Genomic DNA, 27838 nt, shown 5'->3' on the forward strand with positions numbered 1-27838 from the left:
GCTTCTCAAAGCATCTGAAATATTAAATTGAACTGACGGATTGCCTTTAGATTAGTCTCTATTGATGATACAGTCATACAGTAATAATAACTACATTTTTTGGGTGGCAGGGTGGCACAATGATAACACTCTTGCCTCACAGTAAGAAGGTCCTGGGTTCAATTGCCGGCTCAGCGCTGAATAATTACCTGCAATATATTCAATTTGGAGTGTACAGAGCAACATCGCCCCCCTACTCCTCATAAAACATGGCAGGACCCTCTTGAAAAAGTCATGAGACTCAGTGAGGCATTCTTTGGTTGAGATACATACATGCATAAATAATGAATACATCCATTTGACTTCAAGACGAGCAGTATATACATGAATAATTATTCACTTGTGTCAACATTTACTAAAACTAGGGATGCTTAACCACTGAAACTATTGAAAAATAATGTATATATTTTCACATACAGTATGAATATTCTCAGCGCATCCGTGTCGTTGTGTAAGTGCATTGGTAGTCCGCGTTCTAAGTTTTAGATGTTTGTGTGCTCAGCACCCTGGACAATATTCATAACACAAAGTGATTCCACAAAATCAAAATGTTTTGGCATCTTACACTCGCTGTTGCTTATTGCTAGACACATCAGGACTTGCAGGGGGATTGCAGGGTGCGTAGTCTGTTTGAGAGAGATTGAGTGCACCGGTAGGGTAATCTGGCATGCAACCCTTAGCTTGCCTTCATTTGTATTCAGCAAACACGAGAGAGCACTGTAGCTGCGAGCGTGTGTGGTGTATATTGATGTGGTAGGCTTACAGCGGTGCAGGAAAAAAATCAATGGCATTGCTTCCAGGAAGATAGCTTTACACCCCCCCCACTCTCCTTCACGTTTGCTATCTCACTCTTTAAAAGGATCTTCCTTTCAGTTCTAGATTTGAAGCTTTCGTGACTGCAAAGATTCATATTCTTAGGTTTTTTCGGTAAAGTCACGTAGGTAAAAAATTTAAATTAATTAAAGTTAAATAAAAATAAAATAAAAATCACGACGTTTCGGAGGCAACACAAGCTTCCGTCTTCAGGTGGAACCGTCACAGCACGATAGCTGTATCAAGTGAGATAAATTCCAAGAACACAGTATTTGTATATATACTGGTTTCAGTTCTTGCAAACATTACCCTCGGTGGAACCACTCGTAACATTTGGCGTACACGAATACTCTTACAGGTTGATTGCTACGGGCGGAGAGAAGCGTGCGGAAGGGTGCTTCTCAACCCATGGAGGAATTGTTTATGTTAGAATGATTAAGGCGTATACATTTCCAATGGGAATTGATAGAAATGAGGCTTACTAATTTCTTGCAGTGGCAAAAGGAAATATGCGTTCTCAGCATTATCAAAGCAATGAATAACAACATACGCCACTTTATCAATCCATTGTTGAATGAGATCACACCCATCACGCCTTTCATGGGGGGTCATTTGACCATACTTCACCGTGCTGGTCAGTGCAGATTCATGGCGCAAGTGCCACCGATAACCCCTATTGTACAACACAAAAATCAAGTTGTACAATTGAAAAAAAAATGCAATTTAAGAGGCCAGAATTTAAGAATACATCTATGTTAAGATATGACGACACACGCATAATATGCACGCTTAAACACAGACACACACACTTTTGCATATGGCATGTACATTTTTATAGCTAAGAAAGTTTAGCTTAATTGGGAGAATCAGCCATGGGGGATTAAGTCCCCAGAGTAAAAAGGTTCAACCTTTTAACTTCAGACTGTAGGTTTCTCCGCTCCTGATGAATAAAGAGCTTTTAACAGCCATCAGAGGAGTTTAATTGGTGAGTCACTGCACCACTCTCGTAGTCTCCTTCAAATGTTTGTTGCTGTTTCTGCTTGGGATTCACAGTATTCTTCGGTTGTTATTCAGTTACTCACACATACAGCAGTGTTGATTATACCGAAAGATGTTTTAATTATATTTATATCCTATATGATATGGCCGCAACACATTGCATGAAAGTCATTGTTTCAAAATTGTATTCAAAGTAAAAACTGTGCAGCCAATGCTATAATCGCCTTTAATATACAGCGTGGTGTATATTAATTTTGATCAAAAGGGCATATGACAGCTCATACAATTGCAGTATATTAACTACGAACACCAGTGGTATAATGGAGTCATTTACACTTGAGGAAACATAATAGGGTTACGGTAAAGCCAGCCTTAACAATTGCGTGCATAACAATGCTTCTCATTTGTCTAATTAGGCATAATCAGAGCTGTACCTTTACCTCCTGCAAATGGTGCTCCTGACATTGCTATGCCAGCGCTTAATCAGACGTAATTTGATTTGCTTTTTTTACCTTTACACTGCTTCATTAAACGAAGACCGCTCTCTAAAGATTGAACGTGCTCATTTCAGCCAACCTACAGGACCGATCCACCATGCACGAAAGCGTCAATAACACAGTCCGGTTACGGGCGCTGTGCTTGGTTTGCTTGAAAATATAGATATTTACGTTTAAAAAAACCACACCACGCAGCAGACGTGAAGTGTGCAGACCCCACATAATGGGATGGGGTCGGTTGAATGAAGCGGCAAGCCACATTCACGGATGGTGGCATGCCTGAGGCGTGTGTCTTGACCGGTCTGGATGGGAGTTGGATGGAGGGGGGGTGCAAGCAAGCTGACACGCACTGCGCAATTTATGATCTGATCTGGGCGTAGCTTGAAGGGGGTGGCTGCATGGGCTGAAGGAAGTGTCGGGAGGTTGCAGGACCGATCCATTATTGCATTACCAGGCCCGTCACTGGGATTTCGCGATGGCTCTTCGATTTGCAAAATATAATGCCACGGGTGCGACATGTACAAAACGAGCCAAGAGCGTCGAGTAATGAGTCTGGAGGTGGGGATGCGGTCGGGTGTGGGTGACATGCCGGGGGCGTTTTGGAGGAAGAGGAGGAGACGCGTTACCGGATGAATTTGTCTCGCTCAAAGCAACGTTGTTTATCAGACGAGATGGTGTGAGGGTCATTTAGACTCTGCAAGCACCACTTGGACAACAGCTTAAATAACAATTTTGGCAGCCATGACATGGCAATTCTCCTGCCAGAACGGTTTCTGCCTTTATACAGCCACACACTCACAGGACGCACGTTTAATAGAAAGTGTATTGCTGTTTGTAAAGGGTCCAGATTCGCCCACGATAATTTACCACTGCAATTAGCACCCCCAATATGATTGTAGAACTAGACATGGAGATGTCTGCGCCCTCTCCTTGTTGTTACTTTTCGAAGACCCAGGAAGGCACTGCAGTGGATATGTTAATTGATGGAAAAGGTGATTTGAACGACTTTATTTTTGTCATTCCTTGTAGACATTTTTAATTCAGCACTTTACCAGCATTTTCGATGTTTGGGGTGGGGGGAGCAACGCCCCACCCCAAACTGGACACTTTTAATCATTTATTTTCAGTGGTTTAAATTTTGATTAAAAATAAATCAATTATATGCACCCGGGATTCCTAATGTGAGGGACAAAGCGAACCTCTGCACCCGCCCCAAATGTAGAAGTCAAACTCCACCTATGGGTAAAAGACAGAAAACTGTGGCATCCAATGGTACAAGAATGTGTGTTTCTACACAATTCTAGCTTTACACGTAGCATTGTAAATATATGTACAGCCATTCTTTCTAGCTGCTGCTTGGTGAAGCCTCTCCCCACACCATGTCGGCGATGGGGGTTGTTTGATCATACTTCACCATGCTGATCATTGCAGGTTTGTGAAGCGGCAGGTCTAGTTCGCGTAGCAATCACCGCCGATGTTAGCCTTGGCCCGGGAATCAAACCCAGGTCTTCCGGTGTATTTTGTCCAAGTTATGACTAATGTGTGGATAAATGTTGCTGTGCAATGCTCTGGTTTATTGCACGCTGCCTTTATCCCCAGCCCGGTCACAGATGTTGACGTGCCAGCTGTTAAAACACAGCTGTGTGTGATTGCATCACTGTATCATTTTATATACCTGGTTATGCAATTTCTAAGGTGTACATAACAACGAATAAACATTTTCTGTCGCACGATAACGCTTGTGTTGGTGTGACACTCTCATGAAAAGAGTATCACTGTATGGTGGTAGCTTGCGCTTGCATATTAACCTAGATACAAATGATAGTAAACAAATTGTTCCACCCGTTTTTCAGTCCAATTCTGGATTGAGGGCCTTCCTATGCCGTGTCGGTCATGGGGGGGGGGGGGGGCGGTTGCCTGACCATACTTCACCACGTTGGTCAGTGCGTGTTGGTTGAAGGGGAAATCCAGAATGGTTCCGATATCACTCACCACTCACGTGATCTGTGGCTGGGAATTTAACTCAGTTTGCCCGGCTCATTGTGCAGTTCAATAACCAACGAGCCACCACTCCACCCCAAAAATCATTAACCTCACCCATGCATTCCTTCTGAAGGTGTGTTATAGTTTAAATAAATTGACACGTACCATGCCAATTAGTCAATAAACGGGAATACATCTAACAACTTTAACCTCGCACGGTGCAATTTGCGTATTGATTTAGCACACACACACACGCGTACAACTTTTACTTCCCTGAATTTGCACACATTTATGCAGAGTTTTTATTTATTATTCTCTCTGCTGACCATTTACATATCAATGAATGGTTGCAGTATGTACAAAACAAACACTTTATTCACAGTGGTGCATACACAAACACCTTCTCTCAAAATTAATGCATTACACACACGTGGGTTAGCCTTTGAAATATTCAAAATAGTAAACGTGTGTAACAAGCTGGAGTAACACTTGTCGGTAATTGGACTCTTTCCAGTCCCATAGAGCCCCATTGTTTATAATTCAAAGCTACGCATATCACATCATCCACACGCATGGCGAGTTTCCATATTAAAATGTTCAATCATCAATCAACATTTTTTGCTGCTTCCACATACACGTTGCACGCTTTATGATAATTAATTTCAGCAAGTAATTGAAGGAATCAACAGAGAATGGTGCGAAGTTTGGCTCAACCTAAATATGGACAAGTTTAAAGGTCAGGTCCAACAGGTTCGCCAAATAAAATAATTGTTTTTTATTGAAACTAACATTTTCCAACGGTATTGTTCTTCAGCACTACCACCTCTCATGGTTTTTATCGTACCGTGCATTTGTTCACCATCATCATGAGAAAATCTATTTTACACCGCAATAAGTGTAAACCACATCAGATGCTTTTGCTGAATTGTTGTACTGCATGCAGCATAAGCTTGAATGTTGTGATATATGAAATACCAATGAGGAATCTCATTGCTAAATCAAATTTAGCTTCTAATTGAATTGTTATATTGTGGGAATAATAAATATATATCCTGAATTAAATAATACAGATTGATAATGTTATAACCACATTTGTACAGGAATGAAATATGCAGTGCAGTATATGCTTCCGTATCTGTTTAATAAATACAGTGGTATAACAAGATGCTAAACACCATTCTTAAGCGTTGTAAATAATAAATATGCACTCCACCAACAATGTGTGGAGGTCTTAATTTTGGAGCTTTCGTGACTGCAGAAATTATTCTTTGGTTTTTTCGGTAAAGTCACGTATAAAGATAAAATAATAAATTTAATAATTTATTATTTTTCGGTAAAGTCACGTATAAAGATAAAATAATAAATTAAATATTTTTTTAAATGACTTATTATTTTATCTTTATACGTGACTTTACCGAAAAAACCAAAGAATAATAAATTAATTAATTTATTATTTTATCTTTATACGTGACTTTACCGAAAAAACCAAAGAATAATAAATTAAATGTTTTATTATTTTATCTTTATACGTGACTTTACCGAAAAAACCAAAGAATAATAAATTAAATAATTTATTATTTTATCTTTATACGTGACTTTACCGAAAAAAACAAATAAAAATGTGTGGAGGTGTAAAGTTCAAATCTGCTCGGTTGTTTGTGTACCCCAGGTAATAGAGAGCGGTCGTTCATTTGAAAGATGCACACCACAAATTTTATTCCTGCTTTAAATCAATGGAATTACTGCGTTGCACTATTACATTTTTTGGGGAAGTTTTCTCCACAGGGAATAAAATACGATCTGCATGTGTGCAACGATGAAGCCGGGCAGTAAAATACCGGTGCGACGTTTTCAATTGAGTCTTTATTCGCTCAACAACTTCATGCTGTCATGGATTACAGATCCTTTTTTGAGATAGATTGCTTGCACTCGCATTCATCTCCACACAGAATGACATATTTTTGCCGATCGGTCAAACAAAGCAAAGAGAAAATACTTGAGCAAATACCCGTGAATTGAAAGGAAACAGATGCAATGGCCAAACTGCACACGCAAATGGTTATAGGTGTTTATTTATATTCTTTGTATTTGCTTGGACGGCAACAGCCATTTCATGGCATGGCATGGCCACTAAATCTCCATAACAAAGGCTCAGTCCTTTGTTATACAGTCTATTCTTAGTCTTAAGCCTCACCTTACCATATTAATAAAAAGTGTGCCGTTCCTAGCCCTTCCCCCCTCAACCATTATATATACGGGGTGGTATTTCTTGTGTTCTCTCATTTACTTGATACAGCTGTTGTGGCTGTGACGGTTCCACCTGAAGACGGAGGCTTGTGTTGCTTCCGAAACGTCGTGATTTTTTATTTTGTTTTATTTTACTTTTATTAATTTAAATTTTTTTACCTACGTGACTTTACCGAAAAAACCTAACAATATGAATCCTTGCAGTCACGAAAGCTTCAAATCTAGAATCATGGCCACTGTGTTAGCGAGCGGTATACCAGTGCCACAACAAACTCGTGGATGTTTGGGTGAAGCAGTCACTTATCTCACGTCCACAAATCACTTTATATTAATTTTGTTAGATTACAGTTATAAAACTAATGAGTGTTTTAATTAAATTCTGGTGCTAATGCTTGTGCATACAATTACGTTTTTTTTATTGTGCTCCCAACTGCTAAAATAAAAAAAATGCAATCCCAATTACTTCCTGAAATCACAGAGTGCCTTTTGTAAATAAATAAACACTCAGGCAATACACACATAATTCACAGTCCCTGTAATTATACAAAGTGAAACTGCCAATCACGCAAGTTCACTTAGATGACACATTCCAAAAATGCACACAATATTATCATAAATTGAGCTTATGTGTTCCCTTGCCTATAGCGCTGACTCACTACAGTGCTAGCATTACTTTATGTTGCCAGTTTTTTGCATGTTTTCTTTATTGTACAATAATCTTGAATTTTCCAAAGGACCTACTCTCACACAAAATATCATGATCTATCCCAAGTGTAGTCTTGAAATATATTTTTGTTCAGTTGGTATGCTAAAATAAGCAATTATTTGCAAAATACTTTTTCGTGAAATAGAGTAAACATATGATGCATACATGCAGACTGTGACAGGATTAAGCCCACATTCTAGGACATCATTTGTGCAGGATACTATGGTGCATTTAATGATACATCACTTCAAAAATAACAACCAAATAAGCCTGGAGCACGATCAACCATTGTGGCTAATTGTATTAAACCAGTAGCATCTTAATAATTACGGTTCATACTTAGCATTTGCTGCAACAGTTGTATAACAAACGTTTGCGAGTTCGCCAAGGTGTATGAAATATGTTACTCGGAGAGATCGTTCCCAATTTAAGTTGACATTTTGATTTTTTTATGGATGCACTGAGGGGGTAGACACGAGGCAAAGACAAATTAGCAGCAGCATCGCAATTCTGAGCCCTATTAAACCATTGCTATTTGTCTGCCGATGTTTAATAACATGACGCTTAAAGGCAATTGTCAAACACATTATGCAGCGTGAGAAGCGGATGCATAAATGGCGTGCCTCATGAAGGCAATTACTTTGTTTGTAAAGGGGGAATTAATGTTTTAAGCTGTTGGTCTGCGCGAAGGGTGTAAATTATAAATACTCTTTATTCTTGTGCACTATGTTTGTCTCTTGAGTGACGACCACGGTACGGTAATCAGATCCCAGCCTCCCCTTTTGAACTCACCAAATAGCGAGGGAGCACGCTGACCTGCCGAGTCGTGCCGCATTTAGGAAGGCGGCGAAGGAGCGAATGGTGCCCTCTCCGCCACGTGGCAACCACTTTAGACCTGCAGGCGCATAGCTCAGTGGTCATTTTACATGTTTGGCAGGTCGTGTTTGAGCGTCATTGCCATATGCTTGTTAGTCTTAGGGTTGCATCCTTACCCGTTCGACACTACCCTCCCTGTTGTTGTCCCCGTTTAGCGAAAGCACTGTGCTGCATGAGAAGCCCAGCCGACGTGTGTTTGACTGCTGATCACTCCAGCCTCCTTACAACAGGCCACGTAACCCTGGCTGTGAAGGACACAAGGCACGGGATCAATGCAGTTCTAACATTGACATGAGTCTTTGTTCACTTTCTTGGAATTTTCTGGACCACGAACAGTCCGAATATAGTTTCTTGGCGTTGTTAGACGATGGGAACCGGTCAGTGGAATAAGCCACGTGGAGAGGCGTGCTTAGGCAGGGGCTTTGATTTGTTCACGCTCTGCGAGAAAGGTTGAATCCTTGTTTTTTAATGCTACCACTGTTTATGTCGCGCAGCGTAAGCCCATGAGACTGAGGTAAGTGTCATAGGGCTCAATGAAGGGTTACGTGCATGCACGTGTGTGTGTGATGACATGGGCTTCCTAAATAAATTAAGTGTTGTTTAACTGCGGGCAGAGTGCGTCTCTTATGCTGAAACTAAATGGTTTGGAAGCCCGTCCGTAATTACAAACGTTTGCGTGTGTGGTTCATTGCGCACCCCTTTCATTGACGCCTGAACTCTTTTCCCAGGTGCTATGCCGTATTATTCTATTTTACCATAGCCTTTTCAGTTTGAGAGGCCGATGTATAAATATTATATTGCGTTGTATTGAATACAAGAGGTCTACGACCAAATCATCGGGAAGGTGGCTGATGTCATATTTCAAAAGCTAAGCAGGAGTTTATCCTGGATATTACTTGGATGGGTACCAACCATGCATAGAGCAGGTAGTTACGGGCCCCTGTGGGGCGGTTACGAGTACCAGAGGGCAGTGCAGCAAAATCCACGATCGTATTGTGCTTCTATGCTCTCATTGCTATGATCTTTGCCTTCATCAACCAATACTCCCCGGTGAAAATTGATCAAGTAACCCCCATACCTCGTTCGGCATAGGGAGATGCTCATCGAGAAGTAGATTGCAAACAAAGGGGGTGTGAATGGGCCTTGCATATAATGCATGATCTTAACCGTCACACTTTTGTCTGGTTACCTTTTACATGCACGATCTTAACGAAGATATCTTCTTGGTTCTTTCGGTAAAGTCACGTAGAAGGGAAATAATAAAATAATAAAAATAAAACATAATAAAATAATATAATAAAATAATAGATTTTATTATTTCCCTTCTATGTGACTTTACCGAAAGAACCAAGAAGATGAATCCCTGCAGTCACGAAAGCTTTAAATCGAAATTTAACGAAGATAATCATGCGCATCCATAGGCCCGTAGTATTATCTGGCAGGAAAGACGGTGGGAAATGCACTCGCCCGAGTGGCAGGCTCGAGGCATTATGTCGCCGTGTTCTGCAGGCTGATTGATTTTTCAGACTCTTCCTGCCTGACTCTGTATTAATCACATCATTGCTATGCGTGTCAGATCCTGCCAGCCCGAGCACCTATGTTTGTACTGCTAGGCTCACAGTATGAGTTGCATATTGAACAATAAACACAAGTAATCTTACATACAAATTATAGCTAGGGTCACGTGGCCAAGGGGACAGGTTATGGGTGTGTTACATAGTGAGCTCTGTATTCCCAAATTTAATTAATAGGGTTGTAAAATACCTATAGGAGAACATCGGCAGATCAGTCGTGATTCAGTTAAATAAAATATATTGATACAATTTTTCTAGGTTTTTGTTGTCAAAGGTTGTTTGAGAGCACAAGGATGTTGGAAGTTTAGCAGAGAACGTGATGTTAAATATATGTCTTCTTGGTTCTTTCGGTAAAGTCACGTAGAAGGGAAATAATAAAATAATACAAATAAAACATAATAAAATTATTCTCACGACGTTTCGGCCACAACGCAAGCAGCCGTCCTCAGGTGAAGAACAGGTCTGTCGGGAAGACAGCTGTCTTATTTTAATTATTTTATTATTTCCCTTCTACGTGACTTTACCGAAAGAACCAAGAAGATGAATCCCTGCAGTCACGAAAGCTTTAAATCGAAAGTTAAATATATGTTTAAATTAACAGTTTCATCTTTCGATGTAGTCACTATATTATCAGAGCAATAACATTTTTTTAAATTGTATAATTGATCAGCAATATAGGAGCTTAAAATACAATACACTGTACAGTATGTGTAAATATTGTGGTAGAATATGGACTTCACATTGTCTTTATCAGAAAAGTCGACAAGTTTGATTTAAATTACTATCATATTAGCACGATTTTAAATACTGTAATGAACATTTTTGATTTAAATTGAAATAATAATGATAAATGAGTGTGCTGCATTTGGCACATGTGTGTTAATGGTTTCTGAGGGAAAGTAATTATATACACGCGTGATTATAAAAGTATTTTAGTTTGAGTTATAGAGGATTAAATTAACATTGTGTATTACTGCTTCATGCAGTGCATTACTTTGGCTGCTTGATTAGCTCATTTCCATTATCCCAGCGAATCCATTAGCTAAGTCATAAGTTCATGCAGTGGCCATTCAACAAACATTCGAGATGTGTGTGCTGTACACATCTGTCAGACACCCAGGAGGCCTCAGCATTGGCGGTGAACACACAGCACCCAGTGGAATGTGGCACAGCTGACAGCTGCAATCAGTGACTGACATATTAGTTAACTGTAATTGGGATGAACTTGTCCCCAACGCAGCAGTTGTGGTGGTGGGGATTACTGCAGCGAGGGCCAATGGCTTAAGCAAATTGCATGCTGGAAGGTTGCTCTCAGTCCTGGGAGAATAAAAAAAAGAAAATATATCGCAGCGTTAGAATTTCCCCTGCTTATGCATTTGCATAACGGTGACGATTTATGAGATAGCATTTACATAAGAAGCATTGCAGAAATGCTATTTTGTTATGTTGCTGTCAGCCTGTAATTTCTCACTGCTGTCCAAAGGACTCCCTCGCTTTCTTTCATTCCTTCCTTACCTTAGTTGTCCAGCAGTGCCCTCCGAAATGTTTGATTTAATCTCGCCATCTCGTCCACTGTCTTTCTCTCTTGACTCTTTTCTGTCAGTCTCCAATTTAAATGTAATGTTATCTCTCGTCCTCGTGTGAGCTGTTCTCATGATGTGCACTGTCCCACGTGATTTTTTTTCCGTGCAATTTTTTGTTGTTGCATACCACTCTACAAATTAAAGCACATCATTTTGCAAAGGTGTGTTTGTTAATATATTATCACCGTCATCATCGGCCGTAATCAATATGTCACCATCTCTCAATCTCATGCAATGTAACAATCCACCTTGCATATGTATGACTACAATATAATGCAATTCTAAATCGCATAAGGAAATAGTAATTTACATTAATTAAACACCGGTTAAAAGCTGTGCTATCAATCTAAACACTATTTATATATAACATGACAAACATTAAGGAACTGCTTTGGCAGTGGTATAACAGCCCAACAAAGCAAATAACCTCTCCACCGTTGTTATTAACACTGCCTTACAGATGAACGTAATGGGCTCCCATGGAGGTTTCTTGCTGTTTAACGTTATCATACTGCATACATTTTCCTGTCAAACGACATTGTTAATGATGACCGGCAAGTGTTATAGTTTTTTACATAAATAATAATAATAATAGTGGGAATAATCACAATATTTTGTATGACTGTGTCCAGTGCTTAACGTCTCAAAGGCATTTAGATATTGAAATAACCATTAAGGAGGTGGGTAAACTTACTCAGTGGAGGGTTAATGATGGCCAGCAAGGAACATAAAGGAACATTTAACACTTTAATTACCAAGCTTAATGAGCCTGTGTTTAAACAAACAACGGGATACAGCATAGAGGTCTCTGAGCAATAACAGTCTGCCACAGATTTTTTATAAAATGTAATCGTTCACATGCGCAGTCCTATTGCTTCCATGCATTTAACAGGCATCTTTGCATTCATGGGTATTTTTTATGGGAATGTTTTTATTATTTTTTATATTGTGGGGCGATAATGTAATTAAAGGCGCTAAGGTCTAAAATAAATCTTCTACGTGTGCCCAATGTGTGTGCATCGCAAGAGATACCCCGCGATTCGGTTAAAGGCAAATTTGTCCAGGGAATAACTCGTCTTTTTCCTTTTAATTTTAGTGCGAATTGTTGGGTACGTGTAGCGCACGAGTATTCAGTGCCAGTAATTTTACTTGTAACACCACATCCCAGAAGCTGTTGTATTTCACATCAGCTCTCTTTCCATCATTCCAGCATCAAGAGACATCAATGAATTTGACTTTCTCGGAAGAAAAAAACCTTCCATGGCGTTTTCTCCACACTCAGGCACTCAGTGTAACCTGTGGAGTTTTTTTGTGATCTGTCAGTCTTTCAGTGAACTTTATCACGTGGCCAATACATGAAAGCCAGCAAGACCTTCACTGTGATTTACTGGCCGTGCTAGGTTGCTGGAACCAGAAGAAGAAAAAAATATATATATCTTTCCCATCCTTCTTTGTCATTGGCTTGAATGGAAATAAAAGTCGCAGCTGAATCCAGGCCTAATGAAGTGGAACTTGTGAGATAACTTAATATTTAAATGACCTTTGCTACAAATATTTTGTAAGCTGTTACGACAGACATTGAATTCCAGTTAATAGGCATGTTGCATTTCAAGCATTTGCAGTCACAAACAGAATAAGCATTTTTCAAGTCTTTTTATTGAGTAAAGAAGCCATTTTTCCAGTTGTGAATTCATCTGAATTGGTGATCATTTAGCATGTTAAATTATATTTTAAACACAAAAATAGTGTGTTCACCAGTCGAGGATATGAAGTGTTTCACAAAGCTCGTTGTCTGATCAGCCAACGATTATTGTATTCATTACTTTTCAGCTAGGATTACAGGAACTCCTCTACTTACGAACGAGTTAGGTTCCAGAGGTCTGTTCATCACTCGATTTGTTCATAAGTCCAACTTAACTCCTGTCGATTTCAAACATGTTGTACGACATGTACACTAAACACGGAGAATGGCTTTAAAAGTTGTCTAATCTCCTGTATATGTAGATGCCACTGGTTCGTCATGTTCTGTAGATGCAGATACCACTGGTTCATCATGTTCTGCAGATGTAGATGCCACTGGTTCATGATGTTCTGCAGATGCAGATGCCACTGGTTTCTTAATGTTCTGCAGATGTAGATGCCACTGGTTCTTCATGTTCTGTAGATATAGATGACACTGGTTCTTCATGTTCTTAAGAAGTAGATGCCACTGGTTCTTCATGTTCTGCAGATGTAGATGCCACTGGTTCATCATGTTTTGCAGATGTAGATGCCACTGGTTCATCATGTTCTGCAGATGTAGATGCTAATTCCCTTTCGTGCTCGTGTTTCCTCTCTACTCTCTTGAAAAACTGACCAAGCGATGTCTGCAAAATTGCTCTCTCTTTTTCTCTTCATAAATAAACTTACGCTTCTGAGACATGATGGGGGTTGATAATGTTCGTGAAAAGCAGACAAAACGTCGTAGTGAACCTGCACAGCGACAACGTAACAACAACAATGGTGGCAGCCCAGGCAGAAATGCTGGGAATGCTGGGTAATGACATCGAACAACCACTGCCATGTTTTACGCGGTGATTAAACTTACGACTCTTGGTCTGAACAAGTTTGTTCGGATCTCTGAAAGTTCTTAAGTCGAAGGTTCGTAAGTAGAGGAGTCCCTGTAGAAAGCTTCCTGGGATGTTATATTTTGGGAAACGTTTCACCCGAATGAACTACTCGACAACACCAAGCGCTACTTGGCATCTTAGATGAGTGGGGCTCTCCAACGGTAGATGAGGTTAGCCATGCGTTCAATGTTTTTCATAAAATGTCCCATTTTATTTGGCGCGGTGAACCCAGTATCACCACCCATTCATCTATGTATGTATGTATGTATTCAAGTTGAACTTCTTTCACACCGTACGCATACAAGGTGCACAAAGTGTCCGCTACGTGTATGTCTTTGGTGGAGTGTCCCTTTTAACATAATCCCCCGCTTCAGATACAATTTGCATAGAATATGTATATTCGGTGAACGTATGTGTGCAGGAACATGCAAACGAGCTCGAAATGAACCTCCAGTGCCTTGTAATAATATTTGTAAAAAAAACGTCACGCCCGCTCTTCGTGCATGTTCAAGTGCTATACCGTTTGTAGGGGAGAGGGATTTAGCAGTTTTAGCATTGAGTTAAGAGAATGTAGATTTTATTAATTGGTGATAGCAAGGCATTTCAAAGTGTAAGTAGTATTGTTTTCTCTTCGATTGCTCGAATGGGCTGCTTGTGCTCGCCTGCATTTCAAAAATGCAGAAATGTGTGGGCATGGCGTGTTTACAATGCAACTTTTATTATTGCACAAATCATGTTTTTTTATTATATTGTTTGCTCCATTGAGACAACATTGATGTCATTTAACATTGCAGATTCAAATTTGGAAATAATATGCTCGTGCACGTGTGAAAAGATATATATACTCGTGGAATATATGTGATCTGAGAACTGTAGAAATTGAAAGCAATTTTTGCATGAACACATAGAATAATTGCTATTCTATTCTGGTGTGTGGCGATATTTTCACGAGTTAGATGCCAGTCTGCAAGCCATGATGAGCGGGAGTTTGTTTTCTTCCATTCCTTCATTCAAAGAGTGCAGACTGCAATGGTTTACTATTTGGTCCATGATTTGGGTTGCATGACCAAAGTCGCACGGCTGTGGCCTGTCTTTAAATTACCATTTATGAAGGAGATGCATGCATCGGCCTGTTTATGCTCTGATTTATTCTGATAATCATATCAGTTAAATGACGAGAAAAAACCCCATCATCATACCAGAAACATAGTGCAGGCCGGGAAAACAACAAGTTTCAAACAACAACACAAAGACGCGTGCCAATAAAACACTCGGCCTTTGTCGTCACGATAAAAAATCCCATCGGCAGCTTCTGAAGAGTCCCCCAATGTGTTCCTCCCATTGTCCCAGGTCACCATCGAAAGAAACATGAGCAAATGTGATTGACTGCCAAGCAGCAGCAGCAATGCAGAGGTGGACAACTTTGATGGACTAGTTCCGTCCTCTCATCAGTTGCAGATTTGATTATTGTTGGCTCATAGTGTGGCAGTAAAGACTCTGCTATATTTAATTTGGAGCTTTCGTGACTGCAGGAATTACTCTTTGGTTCTTTCGGTAAAGTGCCTATGTATGTCTCTCTCTCTATGTATCTCTGTGATATCTGTCTCTACTTATATGTCTGTCTATATGTCTCTGTTTCTGTGTTTTATCTCTCTCTCAAATTTAGCATTCTCAGGAAGAACGTAATCAACCAGGTAGGGTGCTGACTGTTATGTTATCCGACTCTCTGTTGTATTACATTACATTTCTAAGTATACTAGATTTGTGTTTCTATTTCATTTATACCTGATGATGATTGCTTGTGTTGCAATGGAAACGTCGTATGCTAGTATTTAATTTATTATTTTCTCTTTATACGTGACTTTACCAAAAGAACCAAAGAGTAACTCTGCCATATATTGCTTCCAAAGGCTAACTTTTCAGCAGTTAGCTTTGGTGAGCTGAAAACACGAGCAGCAGGTGCCTCAAGCAGGTGGCAATCTGCACCTCAACCTGAGTATGGTGGCTGATAACATAATTTCTGTTGCCACCAGGACATTAAAGGCATCCAAACCAATGTAGGCCTATCACCCCACCCCATACAGCTCTTTTATCTATCCACTGCTGAATTAGAATAATGGTTGTTTTTACTACTTTATGTTGAGCAAGTTGTTACGTTGATGGAATCAGTGGGTTGGAACTCACGATTAAAAATGAATTGTTATACCAGGCGATACAATAATGTATTAACTGATCTTTGAATAGCTTGATCAGACAACACAGGGCATAACCAATGTGGTGTTTCATCAGTGGCAATGTAAAAACGCTATTTTTATGCTGTGATTTGTTATTTCAAAGCCACACATGGTATAAAATTGAAGGTTGCCCCATTAGAACCAGAACTTTTATTAGACGTTGATTTTATAGCAGTAATTTTAATATAAATGGCACGTGATATTTAAAATTCATGAATTATATATTGAACTGCAAACATATATCAATAAAATAGAAGAGTATTCGTTGTACATGCATTTACCTTCAGGGCTTTTTGCCCTTAGTAATGATTTATTTTTGAATAAATTAACTAATTAAAATGTAATGGGGATTCAAAAGCTCTAATTCTTTCCATATTGTTCCAAACACAAGAATGCAGGCTTTTTTTTTTATTAATCAGGGAAGAGCCCATTGAGATGCACATCATCTTTGACAGTAAGACCTCTGTGTATTTATCAAATCACCAAAAGGAGTATAACCATTTTGGACCTATTTATTTTAAATCCAGGACACAGCCGCTCCAATTGAATATCCTGACAATGTGAGAGCACGTAAGCAGCTTTGATAATCTTACCGGTAAAAATGATCTGCAATATACTCACTGATGGAGCTTAATATTGAGTAAGATAATATATGTAAATTAAAAAAAAAATATTCATTTGATCACTTCCCACTGTCCCAAGATATATCATTAAACAAAGTATTCATGGAACTGATCTCTGCTCATTCCAGATGGCAATGTGACCCATCTCCCTGCACTTCATTCTGTTCATATATATGTACTCGTGCTATCTCTTCTACGGTTTTGCCAGTCCTGATGAAAATTTGTGGATGATCTATGACCACAATATCTTACCTTAGATTGTGTTCCATGTCAAGAGGCTAAAATAGTACGCGCAGATGGTCTGAACGCCGGTAATTCCCATATGTTAGTCTGTGCCAATGACACCGTTTGAACCTTTTGACCATTTTTGACGAAATTTTCGGGAATGGCCCAGGATCACAATACCTTGCCTGGGATTGCTTCTAAGGTCAAAAGTGTAAAGGCTCGGGCTATAATGCTCCAGGGAGCTGTTGTTAGGATGACGTGCGTGTGTGTGGGTAGGATTAAAGGATGGATGAGAGGTTGGTGCTGGTGGAAATGGTGAAAATGCATTTGGAAGTGGAAAGAGGGGTCTGCTTGTGGGGTTTGGCAGCATTTTTACAAATTGCCGCAAAGTTCGTAACCCATTTGGAATCTGGGACAATTCAAACGCACTGTGTTCCCCATCGTCAGGGTTAATCTCCCCAGTCCTAGTTCCTCTCTGGATAGAATACAATTTGCACAATTTCGGGCCACTCTGGTCAGTGGGTTTATATCTTGAAAATAATATCAGCACGATACTCGTCTCTATGACTTGGAATCCATCCATATAGGCTGCGTACATTTTGAAAATGTCACTGTGAAAATGTATTTTCTGTTACATTGCACCCATATAAAATTGCAAAGACCCCGCGGGCTGACTCAACACTGCGGCCAGAATTTATATGGCAATTAAAATAATTCGTGAATTAAATTAGTGCTTTTTTATCCCTTTTTCAATCCACTGCTGGGTAAAGGCCCTTCCCATGCACCATGCTGGTCAGTGTGAACTGATGAACGAGGGGGACCAGGATCACTGACGTTAGCCACGGCTGGGAATTAAACTTAAGGATTGTATAGCACAGTGCGAAAATCACTGCACTGCCGCTCTCTCCACGGTGTTTTTTTAGAGAATTTCCAGAATATGATTCGACGATAAACAATATATAATTAACTGTATACTTGTTTTGTGCAAACAATACATTTTGAGCCTCTAGCCAAGTGCATCACGGTGTGATTAATGACCTTAAAGCTGGGGTTTTATTTTACATTTTTATATGAAAAGCATCAAAAGTTACGTACTTTTTTTCTTATTCAATGCAATTTTACAAACGACGACTTGCCCTGTGGGTAGCTTTCAATCATTTTGTCGCATGAAAATGACTCCTGAACTTTTTTAAAGGCAATCTGAAGTCGATATTGATTCCCCGGCTCCTTACTAATGATGCTGCAAGTGAAACATGAAGAAATGATCCATAAACTGTTGGTGCTGCATTGTGATGTAAATACGCGATATGTATCCACAGTTGGTCATAACATATTGATTCACAGGAAAGCAGAGTTTCATTTTAATACGATGTATTTTTTGGTGGGCAGCTGTCGTCGTGTAATGGTTAGCATACTGGACTTCCAAAGGTCGGCAGTTTGATCCCACGACGTAGCAATTGAAACAATGATAACTTTTCATAAATCCCTATTGTGTTTAATTTTTTTTGTCATTCCCCCCACACCTTCAATTAGCACAGTTGGCTATGTGTGGTGCGAAAGAAGTTCAACATACATGCTAGCAGTACACCGCACAGGCTGTAAATCAACAGATTAAGCGTGGGTAATTCCACCTCTTCCAAGATGTCTGGCCGGTGTGGGAGAGGCCAAAACACCCTCCAGAGAGGTTCACTTGAGCTCCCTCCAGTGAACCAGGAACAGCATCCTCTAGAGCCGCCCCCGATTGGAGGCTTTTCCCCCCCAGCAGTGGCACGAGCAAAACAATTGCTGGGCAACATATCGAGGCTGTTCACCTGGCTCTCAGGGGAAGATTTCCAAGTAAGCCTGGCTCTTCATTTGTTCCCGTGAATGGTAAAAAGCAATTTCTCATCGGTCTTTAGCAGCAAAGAAAATAATAATGTTGGCAGTGGAAGGGTGACTTGGAAACTGTGGTATAAATTTTAGCCAAGTACTCATATGCCCACTAGACAGTGGTCAATTAGAGTACTGTATAGTCATTTATTTTTCCTATTTTTGTAGTAGTTTGCACATTTTTTTGCTAATCATGTGAATAGTTGAGGAAGGACCATACATCATTTACTAATTCATAAATTCATAAATTATGTATCTTAGTGTCAGACCAAATCACAGAGAATGCGCGCTCAATCTCATCAGATCGCGGAAGCCAAAATCTGGGTCGGGCATGGATAGCGCTTAGATGGGTGCCCATTGGGCATAAGAGAGCTGTCGTCGGCTGCTGCAAGGCTCCATTGTCATCCGTGGGACGTGTGCAGCAAAATCCACTGTTGTGCTGTACCAAGATCCAATATTTAAACTGCCCGCCTGCACCCGCACCTACGAGTTAGGTGAAATATGGTAAAATCACCACCGTGACCTGCGTGGCATGGGGAGGCTGTTGTCGAGCAGTGGATTTACAAAAAGGCCGGACACACGTATCTTCAGTACTTATTTTCGATAAATAGCTGAGAACCAAGTAGCAAGACAAACTCGATTTTGTAAGGAGACTTGCAGGATTGTGTAGGTATGTTCACGACTGTTGTCATATTTGTGAAAATTGTGATAAAAGGGAGTTCCTTTATGCTTGGTAGCATATGCTCCTACAATATAAATTATGTACTTGTTGAGCCATGTGATTGGAATGAAGACATTTCCCATTGTTGAAAATAGGAATTGTTGATATCATTTGTTTTTAACTTATAACAATAACAAAAAATAGGTTGTACTTTGCACCGTAGCTTTCATTGAAAGAAAAAAGCCTACAAACTGCCGCGCTATTATCAGAAAACAACAGTTGCGTGGGTGAAAAAGACAATCTTGACGTTTGGTTGACAGTTAAACATATGAAGAGTACTCCCGTAACTAACAGATGTCGCACGTTGTGTGTTTGAAAACAGGAGGCGATAATCGATGAAAATGAGAGCGAGTACATGGCCATGACTCCAAGCAGAGTTCCTCCCACCCCGGCGCCCGAAGACGAGGAGCCATACATCGCCATGGGCCCCGGCATCACCGGTACCTCGCACGCTGCTAATAAGACGCGTCTCCTACTCTGATCGCTGAGTGACTCATTATACCGAAAAAAATCGTCGGTGCAAGACTCCAAACTCATTTATTATTTTACAGAATTACATTTTATTATTGCAGGAATTTTGTTTCCAACTTATTACATCGTACTGCTGTCATGGATGAAATGGTGTGCTCTGCACTTTGCTTCAATGGTAGAATAAAATTAACAATTATGCTTTTATACTAAACTATTTTATTTACCAGGTGAAGCCCACTGAGCTCTTTTTCAGAGGCGACCTGGCCACACATGATTGTTCATCGATGAGGCTTATATCACTTGTGGGAATTTATAATTGCAGCCAAATAATCTAAACGCATGTTCATAAATGTGGAGGGGAAAACTGGAGGACCCAGAAGAAAACCCACATTACCACGGGAAGAGGGAACACGCAAACAGGCATCGTTAGGGTCGGAATGGATACCACGACTGCCTGTGTACCAGATGAGGGAGATAACATCTCGCCACCATGGCACCCCATTGCTCTTTTGTACGTTATAAAATGTACGTGATAAAATGTACATTTTATAACGTACACATTTACAGCCCTGTTGTCAATCCACTGCTGGATAAAGACTTCCGCATGCCGTGTAGGTCGCTGGAGTTATTTAATCATATTTATCCTTACTGATCAGTGCAGGTTGTTGAAGGTGGGGACCATACACGTGGTATATTAGTACAGTACAACACTGTTTTTTGTTGCATTGTCCTCTGCTGCCCAGACATTTAGCACAGCCCCACAGCCTGCCTATCACACCCTGGCATGCATGGTGATCACCCATGCAAATATTATCCAGGCTCAAGCCTGCTTAGATACCGAGATCTGACGAGGTAGGACACATTCTGGGTGATTTGGTCATAGGCATTTTTTTTATCATAGACCACTCACAATGCCATACGCCAATCTGACATTGAGGATATTGCGACAGTGAAATTAAATAGAAACCCTCATGATATATAACAGGGACTATGATGCATGTGACCTATGGCATAAAATCATCCCATGGTCATATATTTTCACATTATGAAAAGTTATCCTAGACCTTTTCCCACATTACCTTGGCCCATCTGTCCCTTTTATACACAGGGAATTTTATTTTATTAATAATTATCATTGTCCACATTTTCTACATTGCCGTATGGACGTAGATAGCACTGGCCCGTGGATGCAATGTGTTAACATTCGTTTGTGGACATCAAATGCATATCTAATTGAACAAAAGCAACTTAAAATGTGACTGGCACTCATTAAAATTCCATTGTTGATTTTTTTACGGAAGTTTATTTTATTTTAACTAATGCAATGTGGAGACATCCTCATTTTGGTGGCAGGAATTTAAAATGAATTCACTGAATTTCGTAGTCCCTGTGGATCACTGGTTATAATGATCAACTCAATAGAGATATCAGCTTATTTTAATAATTGTAGAGTGTTAGCCATCAGCGGGTATAGCAAGCAACTGTTAATATTGATCGACCAATTGTATAAATTATCGGTCAAAAGTAATACTTTTCAAGAGAGCACATTTTGCTAGAGTACATTTTTAAATGACAAGGACATGTCCATGTTTAGATGAGGATTACAATAGTTGCCTACTGAATTAGAAATCTGTTGTAATTATATTTTATGAATACTGTGAAAATCCAATTTTAACTCAGACGCATTGCCATAAAAAATTGCTTTGTATTAAAACGTGATGTGTAAGGTAGCTATATAATAAAAAATGAAACATCATCAATGTACATACATGTAATATATATGCCATCTTTGCATCACGAAGGCCCCCTTAATTAATGTAAACTGCCTGTGTAAACCACAGTCGTAGGATTACATTTAATTCGCACGAAAAATGTTGCATTAATGAGTTCATTTTCAGATAAGAGCCACCTGAAACTGTCGAAATCCGAGATAATTTCAGTCGCGCTAATGTGCGCGACATTAGGCGTGTCATTTTGTAACGAGCAGAGGAAATTGGTAGGGGGTGGTGTCACGCGTGTTGTCTAAGCACAAGGGTTGTGCAAGTGCATAATTTTCTCAAGTCCGGAAGCGGGGGTGAAGCCAACGCAAGCCATGGAAAATTCCCACTGGGTAAAAACAAAAAAAAATGCCCATTGGGGGAGATTTTTTAAAGCCCGAGACAAATTTTTGACTCGAGCTCACCCTCTTTTGGGACTTCCCAGGTCACACAGCGTCATAGCAACCACGTCGGCGGTGAACCACAAACGCGTCCTGTTGTTGCCCAGTTCTGCTGCAATATTTTGGGCCGCTTCTGTGTTTTTGATGATGACGGTGGTGATGATGACGATGATGATTATGAGGTTGGTTCAAATCAATGCAGCAGGTTTTCTGTCAAATATGGGCCCTGTAGGCGCGAAAAAGTGGGTGAAAGATGGGTAGGCTGATACAAGCATTATGAATGACTCACATTTGATAAGGATGTAACAATTTCCTATTTGTGTGTTTTTGGTTCTTTTTGTATGCACTTCTGTGTTATTTATCTCTTAATGTAGCCAATACAGCAATAAAGTTTTCTCTCATATTACTTCCTACCCAGGACTTGGCAGTCAATATTCTCAGATAGGATTAAGAAGGAATTTAATGACTCTGCGTGGAAAAAAAATGCAATGGGTTGTGTGTTTTTTTTGTTGTTGAAACCAAATGCTGAAGTGTAAGAATCCCCTCTGGGCCAGCAGGCAGCTTTCCATTTCTCCATCGCCGTGTGTGTGCTCTTCACAGCTGAACATTAGCGAATAAAGAACGAACACCATTTTCTGCATTAGTAACACGTAAAAGGTAAAATGTTGTCTAGCTCACACCGCTACTGCTGACAGGGACTCCACCAACAGAGAGCTTTCGAGAGCCCCTCTAGAGGCTATTTGGCCTACTCCTCCACACTGACCAGACGTCTTGGAAGAGGTGGTAGTTACCCTACTTCACCTCACCACGTGTGACCTGTCAATCAACTAACTGTGGTGTGGCCATTCATACTCCTGGATGGACACAGGCAGGGGGAGGATATAAACAAAGAAATTGCAGCATTGTTTCAAACGCCAAGACGGTTAATCGAATTGAAGCGCCCGGCCTCTGGCTTGTGAGTCCAATGCTAACCATTACAACTAGTACAGTGTTAACCATTACAATTAATGGCAGCATCTGGTCTGTTATAGTCGGTTTAAAAAATAAACATGCCGGGTGACTCGATCGATAGGCATTGAATTCACTTGGCATGAGAACTCTTTATGTGTTGAGAAAACAACATTCGCTGTTGACTTCTTCATATTCTTGGCTTGAGTAAAGGTTTTTTTGAAGGTTGATCGGTACACACCGCACGCATAAGCCGTGAAAAAGGGCCATTGCTTAAAATGTCACCTTTAATATATTTTCTCATTTTAAGGCCACAGAGTTATTGACAAACTTGTTCATTTTTTGTGTTATTTGTGCTGGGGCACTACTGCCATCAGAGCAGCATCACCAACTTAAATTTGTAGTATAATGGAGTCTTTAGCCACTCAGCTGGCAAGCGTGATCTTCTCATTATGTGGCACATTCTTTAATGACAACTGTCGATGAAACCCTGAATTGGAACAAAACCACGATGCTTGTTGTTTTTCCAGTTGTAAATCGCGTCAAAGCTGACGGATGGTGTTTTGATCATTCCTATTATGATTGTTTTAAAGGGTGGCTTGTGGGTTCACTCAGAATGGAGGGAAATGTCTAAGGGTAGTCTGGGGAGTCATCGTTCTAGAACAATATATTTGGTGTCCTTGAGATACCACAGTTATGAGGAACAATCCTGGAACTACATCAAAGCATTCACATAAACACAGTAATTTATTGAAATGTATAAGTAAACTAGAGGAAAGGTCTTTTTTTTGCCCTAACTACACGCGGATGTTATATTCGTTGCTTTAGGTTTGTGTCGTACATTTAATGAAGGTGACAATTTATTTTATTATTGCTCATTAGTTAAGGTTGATTGAAACATTTTGTGATTTGCAACAATAACTTTTACTTTACTACAACTGTTTGTCTTATTATGATAATAGGGTTTTCCCCTTTCTGGCAATAAAACAGGTGTTAAGATGTTAAAAGACCGAACTGAAACCTTTGCAAGGAATCATGTCTGCATTATCCACATATACTTGCGGTGAACATGCAAACAAAAAAACATGCTCTGACGGTATGTGCATTGTCTTTGAAACTGATTGGTCCACACCAGAGACAGCTTTCTTTAGAGCCCAGTCTCAAACAGCGTTAAACCAGAGGACGCCAAAAGACGAACAGCAAAAAGACAATGTACTATCAGGGCATTAAGAGCTCGGGGTGAGCAGCTACATGGTCTCTGGTGTGGACCATTCAGTTTAAAAGACAATGCACATACTGTCAGAGCATGTTTTTTTTGTTTGCATGTTCACTGCAAGTATATGTGCTTAATGCAGACATGATTCCTTGCAAAGGTTTCAGTTTGGTGTTTTAACGACATAACACCTGTTCTATTGCCAGAAAGGGGAAAAGCCTATTATCATAAGTTAATACTGGCAAAGGAGGTCTTATGATGTTTGTCTTATGTTGGAACCTTTCAAGCACGGTTAATATGAGAGCCGTATTTAATTTAAAACATAAGCACATTTTCGAAGAAAAAAAGATCAATCATGATTTCTCTTGTTTACCCAAAGAAAGCATCACCGAGTCTCATGAATATTTTCCAGGAGGAGTCCTGTCAAGTTTTTGCAGTCCGGGGTGATGATTGCTAAAACTATATATTCCAATTGAGTAATTTGGAGGTCTTTCTTTTAAATGTGGATCATGACACGAGTATACAACGGGATGTTTAACTTCCACTGTGATGCAGACAGCGCATATACCGCAGCATTAATCAGGGTGGCCGCCGGGTTCAAACTGTGAACCTCTGCTACATGTGGAGAACATGCTACCTCTGGGCCATCACACTGCTTTTATCCACATGAGTCAAATTGTGCAATTTATATACGAAGACACCTGTAGCTGTACGGGGCGGTGTAGCGGACAGACATCACGTAACCTATCTCTCCGTGATGTTATTAAAACTCAACTTATTGCAAGCGGGCTTCAGGGAGGGAAGAAGCTGCTCTGACCAGGTCCTTACACTCTCTACCAACATTGAGACAGGCTTCCAGAGCAGCTAAAGACTGGAGCGGCTTTCATGGATTTGTCATCGCCATACGGCACTGTCTGGCACGAATTGTTTGCTCCTGAGCTTTCAAAAACCCATCCAATGCTACAAGACTCTCAGCCTTATCAACACCTTAATGGGCAACCACAAGTTCTCTGCATCCACTTAGGTGACCAGACCAGTTTAAAATGGACGCGCACCAACGGGCGGCCACAGGGATCAGTGCTCACCCCAGTCCTCTTTGAACATCTACACGGAAGACTTGCCCTGCACCAAATCTCTGAAGTTCGTATACGCCGATGACAATGCACTGCTGACGCAAACAAACATTAGAGTAAGCAAGTAGGATGCTCACAAGCGACTTGGACCTGCTGGAATGCTACTTCTAGAGCTGGCGCCTCCGCCCCAATCCAGAGAAGACGGCTGTGTCATCGGCATTCCATCTGAACAAACTAGGCCACCAGGAAAGAACTCAACATTTCCTTTTGTGGAAAATGCCTTATCCACGAACCCCACATAAAACCCCTGGCCATCATTCTTAACCGGACTCTCGCATGTCGCCCTTATCTCACCAACACGCGCACCTCCGATTGGCATGGTTGGCTACGTATGGTGTGAAAGAAGTTAAAACGTACATGAATACATACAACACCGGGAAAAAAGTAAAAACAAAGGTGAATCTAAATCTTGACTTAAAACTGCTAGACCATGAGGCAGAGCAGTGTCCTGCAGCAGAGTGGACACGGGCCACTGTTGCACTGCATTGTTCTAGCCGTGCTCCCCCATGACTTTCCAGCGAGTTTCTGGATATGGTTGACCCTGTATTCTTTGGGTCTTTCGGTAAAGTCTTCCTGATGACGATCGCTTGTGTTGCGATCGAAACGCCGTAGTTTTTTCTCTTTTTCTTTGAACCTATCTACGTGACTTTACCGAAAGACCCAAAGAATATGAATTCCTGCAGTCACGAAAGTTGCCGCTCAGCGATCGTAGATGTACAACTGAACGCCGCAATGAGGACGGTGTCATGGACCCTCAAGTCCGCGCCAACAGAGTGGCCCCCGTTGCTGTCCCACGTTATCCCGCCTGCCATCCGCCACGATGCCACCATGCTACGTGAGATGGAAACAATTTAAAGCAACTTCGACCTTCCAATCCACAAATACCTCGGCATTAATATTACGCCGGCCATTCTGGGAAACAGCAGCCAATGTCTATGCAGCTTGCACCAACCCATTATTCAGACGTACGGAGTCGTGGGACGCATGAAACACAAAGAACCAACGCCTCATTACTGACCCAGCAGCAGAGGTCCCTGGCTTGGAGCTCCCTCTCAGACAGTGGACAGCACTCAACTGATTCTGCACAGGGGACATGGGCGATGCGGCCACCTGCTTCACAAGGGGAAGATGAGGGATGACCTTTGGTGCGACAACGACCATGAGTCCCAGACCGTGGAACGTATCGCGTCGGCCTGCCCAGATCTATTGCGGGAGGCGCTTCCATTCCTCCACTTAGCATCTCAGGAAGTCACTGAGTGGATCGCCATACTCGACATGCCATTGTAAGCTTTTCCCGTCATTCGAAAGCAGAAGAAGACGACTCCACGTATTGACAGAAATTGTGGATAATTATGGAGAGTAGTAATAGGGCCACGGATAATAAGAGTGTTTAATGACCCTAGAGCTCCTGTGATTAATAGGAATAATGGGAAATAGGGTCATGGATAGGATGAGTTTTGATATACTATGCATTACCTTCGTTGTACATGCCAACACTGTTGTGTAAAAAAAAAGTAACTACCAATTATTTGGCAGCTTAGACCCATCCACCTCCAGGAGGAGGGATTGAAGCCATGAAAATTAACTTCACATGATATTCACATGATATTCACATGATATTCACATGATATTCACAGTATGGTTTCAAATGAGCCTAACAGCACAAGGGAAGATCCCAGTGGCAGGTTTTCATGATTTTTTTCAGGTTCTATGGAAATGTCTAGGCTCGGGGAGCCAAATCAGAGCATGCTCTAATGAGACATATTTAAAAGACCTTTTGAACTGCGTGTCATGTGAGGAAACGACAAATGGGGCGAAGAGAGTTAACCTTATGGCAAATAATGCAAACAATGATGAGTTGTGTAAAACTGGTACAAAGTGGTTTGAGACCGTTTTTGTTGAAGACTGCCTATAAGTAAAGTAGCATTGCGACTGAAACAGAGGTTATGTACTGTGAGTTTTTTTTAAAATGTGTAAGCCACGTTGGTTAATCTTGCAGTCGAGCAGCTTTCACTGCTTAACTTAAGAATCAGCAGTGAGTTAAAGTTGCCCCCATTGGAGCATTCCATTTGCGAGTTTGCAGAGGATTAAATTTTAATGCCGTGAAGATATGTTGATTTGAAACATCACACTTAATAGCACTCTGCGTCTACGTATTTTCATCATTACAGGTGTGATGCCAACTCCAACTTCGTTCATGAATTATATATAATATATGAACCTAAAAATGCATTCATATACAATATTTACTCTGTGCTGTTAGTGAAACAAACACATTATTTGCTCATCTGTAAGTAATTGTTAACAATGATACTTA

General features: G+C 40.5%; 1 protein-coding gene across 5 annotated transcripts in view; it reads left to right on the forward strand.

The window, feature by feature from the left end:
- The window catches only part of LOC144934163 (phosphoinositide 3-kinase adapter protein 1-like), a 168655-nt gene that overhangs the window by 99026 nt on the left and 41791 nt on the right, over positions 1 to 27838 (forward strand). For all 5 annotated transcript variants that reach the window (XM_078859678.1, XM_078859679.1, XM_078859680.1 and 2 more), the window contains exon 9: positions 19921 to 20038. In XM_078859678.1, the coding sequence (XP_078715804.1) occupies positions 19921 to 20038 (118 nt within the window). The remainder of the gene's footprint in view (positions 1 to 19920; positions 20039 to 27838) is intronic.

This window comes from Lampetra fluviatilis, chromosome 9, assembly GCF_964198595.1.
Source record: "Lampetra fluviatilis chromosome 9, kcLamFluv1.1, whole genome shotgun sequence".
In the NCBI taxonomy this organism is placed as follows: domain Eukaryota; kingdom Metazoa; phylum Chordata; class Hyperoartia; order Petromyzontiformes; family Petromyzontidae; genus Lampetra; species Lampetra fluviatilis.